This window comes from Papilio polytes, unplaced genomic scaffold (genome assembly GCF_000836215.1).
Source record: "Papilio polytes unplaced genomic scaffold, Ppol_1.0 DF823958.1, whole genome shotgun sequence".
In the NCBI taxonomy this organism is placed as follows: Eukaryota; Metazoa; Arthropoda; class Insecta; order Lepidoptera; family Papilionidae; genus Papilio; species Papilio polytes.
This window is the reverse complement of record NW_013525246.1, coordinates 631,785-636,656: the sequence shown is the minus strand read 5'-3', so window position 1 is coordinate 636,656 and position 4,872 is coordinate 631,785. Positions and strand designations below refer to the sequence as shown.

The following is a 4,872-nucleotide window of genomic DNA, read 5'->3' as shown; positions in this document are numbered from 1 at the left end:
TACATTTTATTATATCAGTGTAGAAGTATAGATTCAGTCTAAACTGTATGTTTCTGGACAGGTCCTACCTAATCCTAGGAGTGGAAAAAGAGGGAGCGTCATCTGGCATGGCCGGCCTCACGGTCGGAGAGAGAACCCTCCTGTTGGAGTGGCGCGACGACTGGCACAGGCGCATCCGCCGGCTGCAGCGGCGCGCCGTCAACTGTCACTAACTGACAGCTGCCGCGCGTCGCTCGCCGCCATCTTGCGATAGTGGCGCCGCCATCTTGCGACAGTGGCGCCGCCATCTCGCGACGGTGGCGCCGCCAAGGAAACCAATCTAACGATGTCTTATTTGAATTTGTCCGTCTATATTCCGTGCAAACTGTGAATTGATAAGTATCGAATGTTACTGCCATACGCTAACTTAGATTTCTCATTACTTAATCCAGTTAAATGTTAACCTAGTCGAGTGTAAGAATAACTTTAGTGTGTCGATGGAAAACTTAACTATTAAACGAAATTAAATTTTAAATGACAGTTCGATTATGTCTGACAGTTATGAATGTAGATTAAAAAAATCTTAATTAAACTCGGATTGTTTTCTTTAAACGTTTAAAATGCCAAAAAACAAAACTCGTGACTTAATTTTTCCTTCCTAGGATTTTGTTAGTGATCATATATGTTCGTCAATACGGTCATATGTTAATATTCAAAACAATAATTACGGACTTTGTTGACGAATGTATATAAAAATATTATTTATTAACCTATCAATATTAAACTAGATTAAGTTTTGTTCCATTTAAAGCATTTTGTATAATTGTTAGATTATTACACACATATTGTAAGTACAATTGGCTTTATCGCAAAACATTTGTCAAAAATATTTACTGAAAATACACATCTTATAAAAATAGACACTAAATATTGTCGTTTCATTAAATTAATTAAGTTTTTGACAATAGAACATAAAGCAAAATCATCTAAAATATTTTGATAAAACGCTTCTTGAAATCTTTGAAGTCTAAAATTGAAAGAAATCTATCCTAACCAACTAATAATGAAGATGTCTTTTGCACTGTTTAGGCTCGGAAATTATCGGTGCAATTTCAAAAATAGGTTTACCTTAGAAAGCTCACTAAATAACATAGACACTGAAATACACCGGACATCATCGAGAAATGTATGGATGACAGTAAAGACCTGAGAATTATATTTGCCTGCCAGGGAAAGTCGGGACGGATTAGTAGTAACAAGTGTAATATAAAATGTTTTACAACATAGACTAATTCCCAAAGATAATTTGGCTCTCTCTAATGTGCTGATTATGTTCCGCTCTTACGATGCCCGAGAGACGACTTTGAACAATTACTTACTGAAATCGTTTTCCCAAAACATATTCGTATGTATTCGTTTTCTTTCGTAGAAACATTTCACTGATAACTTATTTTTCTGTACTTACTATTTCAATACCAGAAAAATAACACAAACTCAAATGTTTGTTTAAAATGGCGCTAGTGTGCTGTCGAATTAGTGTTACCACATTTTTTGTATTCTTGACAAATGTTTTATTAAGCCCATGATTGTACATAATATAAAATAGGTCATTTTTTCAAAAAAATAAATAAATATCCAACGCCGCAAATATTTAGTCAGTGGTTCAACGTACCTCATTTAAATATACGTATGCTGTAAGGATTACATTTATTTATAAAATAGTTGATAGAATTATTAAGTTGATACAAATTTCAATTTAAAAATTCTCTTGCCAAAGCTCTTATACGTTTTAGAGCGCCTTTTATAGAGTCTACTGTCAGTAATAGAGTTTAAGTACTCGCACGGTAGCTTTGCCGATGGTGACGGTACATTGGAGGGGCAGTTATCGGCAAACCTGTGGCTAAGTAATCATTTGAACATCCGTTAAACTAATGGAGGTGTGTACAGTATTATTAGCATTAATAAGCTTAGTGAATTTCGTTTTAAATTTGCGTCTTTAATAATTTCAATTGACTTATGAATACTTACAATAAATCAATTTATGGTTTTATACAATTTTGTAGACGCAACAATATAGAGAGGTACACTTGAATGATCATTCAAAATTGTGCTGTCAAAATTATTTATGCGATCCCATAGATAACCGTTAGCCGTACAATAGCTCAAATCAAACTGAGTTTGAACAATTTACTATATTAAGTCTATTACCATAGACAAAATAATGGATCAAAATTGTTGATGGTTATTGTATTGATCATTGTTCAAAAATACTTCTAGATTTATTCCTGACTAATCAGTGCTAATTCAAAATGGCGGTTATATCGATGCACATTTAAAACGAAATTAAACATACATTTAGTTTAAAATACTAAAAATGACTTAGAAATTTCGCTTGAATGTACTACGGATTGTAAAAAGTATATTTAGTTGTAGAATGAAATATTAACCTGTTTCTAGTTATGCATATCTATAGATTTCGTAATCTTTGACAGAAATGTGTTTTGGCGCGCTTTTCAAACGCTCTCTCGTGTTCCGTTACTTAAAAAACATAACAAGAAAATAGTGCGTTAAAATACATTTCTAAAATTATAATATTGTCTGAACGTAAATATAAAATATAGTGGATTTTTATTAACTATAAAACCTGTGAATATTGTTTAATTTTGCCCGTAAGATGAATATTATGTTTTTCGATTCGTTCGTGTTAATTTATTACAACTGAACGCGATTTTTGTAAACATGAGAAAATAATTCGCTCGGCCTACTTTATTCTATATATTTATTATAAGCTATTTTTCATTTGTTATATGTTTTTTTATATAAATAACCTTGAATATAAACTATAACAAAAAAAATCTGGTTTATTTTGGAAATTAAATTAAATTATGACTGAAGACTATTCCGTTTGAATCAATTAATATTTTACGCTCTTTATAAAGTAATAATTATTTTATTTTATAGGTTTATATTTGTAAGGGAATGTCAATTGATAACAAACTTTTATCAGACCATAAACAATGTTACGAGAATTATTTATGGTCGGATAAAAATATCGTTTCTTATTCGCGAAAGATCTTGAATTGTGTTTTTATGTACCCTACTCCTGTGATGTAATAAATGTTATTGGTTATATATACGGAATATTGTCTATTTATTTACTCATGTTATCTACAATTATCAGAAGGACTACAAACTTATATCCAACAAGATTGATTCATACAGGAAAACGAAAATCATGACATGCAATTGTTTAATATAAAAAATATCTGTATTTAAATAACCATCTAAACTTATTAATACAATCAAAAGAGAATTATAATAACTTGAAATTTATTATAAACTAGCTTTCGCCCGCGACTCCGTCCGCGCGGTATAAAAAAACAAATACAAGTAGCCTATGTATTCTCCCAGACTATCCTCTGCATCCATGCCAAAGTTCATCAAACACCGTTCAGTCGTTTAGGCTACAAACTCTAACAAACATCCATACATCCATCCACCCATCTAAACTTTCGTATTTATAACATTAATAAGAAAAAAACTTAGGCTAACTAAGAAAAAATTAAGGCAATTTATACTCTGTCTACCCCTTACGTTTACCAGTGTTCTGTTATTCCCAAAAGATACAGGAGTAATCAGCATTAAAAGAGCAATCAATAAAGTTGTCTACACGAGGCACGTGGAATAGACAACTTGTAAAGACAATAAAACACATCTAACGACACTTGGTCGCTCACGTGGCAACATTTCCCGATGATTTCCCACAGGACTTCCGCTCCCTTCTACCCTCTTCCACCTAAAATGGCCGCGTAGAGCCGCGTAGCACATCGTAGCAAAACTTTCCCAACTATATTGGAAACACTTGTACTTATAACAGAATGATACAATTAGAAAATCTGTATAATATTTGACCACATTTTTTTATTATCTAGTCAACTTAAGACTTCACATAACTTCTCATTAACTAGTATCAAGATAAACATAAAATTCCCACATATCTTATGCTCACCGTAATAATAAACACACGTGTTTAATCTGTAGAGTTTTGATTATGGAACAATAAAGTTTAAAGCCCGCTACACACGCTCATTTTTATCGGAACAGTTTGATTTTATCTGGGCGTGTGTAGCAGGCTTAATAGATTTCTAATAAATCAAAGAGTTTCCGAACAAGGGCGACAGAATACATAAAGATCAATAACAGACAATGGCCAGTGTATCCTAGGTCTCGAGCTTAACAGGTCTCGAAGCCAGTTCACGATGCGCTCTTCTATTGTTATGTTATTCAGATCGCAGACACTATGAATAAAGGTCCAATTACAATAAATAATTGAAACCTTTTATATTTGTCTACAAACTAAAATATAAAAAAGACCTTTATGTCATTTAGAAAATACTACTAAGACAAAAACATAAAGAAACGTGTTACTAGCTTTCTTCTGCGACTCCGTCATGGAACTAAAAAAATTAAAAGCACTGTTCTACATCTATGCCCAATTTTATCGAGATCCATTAATTCGTGTGGACGAAAAACTCTTACAAATCCATCTAAACTTTCACATTCATAATATTAGTAAGAATAATAAAATTTCAAACACAAAAATTACAGGGACTAAGTACTCATAGCTACCGGAGAAAATTACTAACCAGATATCTAGAGAAACCACTCGTTTAACTATAAACAAACAAATCATTTAAATAAATATTATTCCTCAACGAGTGTGTACGCACCGTTAGCTGCGAGCCTGTAATTCCACACAATAGTCGATAATAGCTTTCTTTGTGTTGAAACTCAAACTGCGCGCACATTTTAATCATGCATTGTATGGGTAACGCAATACGCTATAGTCTAGTGGGCTATACGTTGTGGGAGGTGACCCGTTACAAGTATTCA

At 32.7% G+C, this 4,872-nt stretch overlaps 1 protein-coding gene across 1 annotated transcript in view; it reads left to right on the top strand.

Annotated features, from left to right (window-relative positions):
* Window positions 1-920, top strand: part of LOC106101675 (netrin-1-like) — a 97,329-nt gene extending 96,409 nt beyond the window's left edge. The window contains exon 6 of the mRNA XM_013280983.1: window positions 24-920. Within this exon, the coding sequence (XP_013136437.1) occupies window positions 24-212 (189 nt within the window). The 3' untranslated portion in view covers window positions 213-920. The remainder of the gene's footprint in view (window positions 1-23) is intronic.
* The last annotated feature ends 3,952 nt before the right edge of the window (window positions 921-4,872 follow it).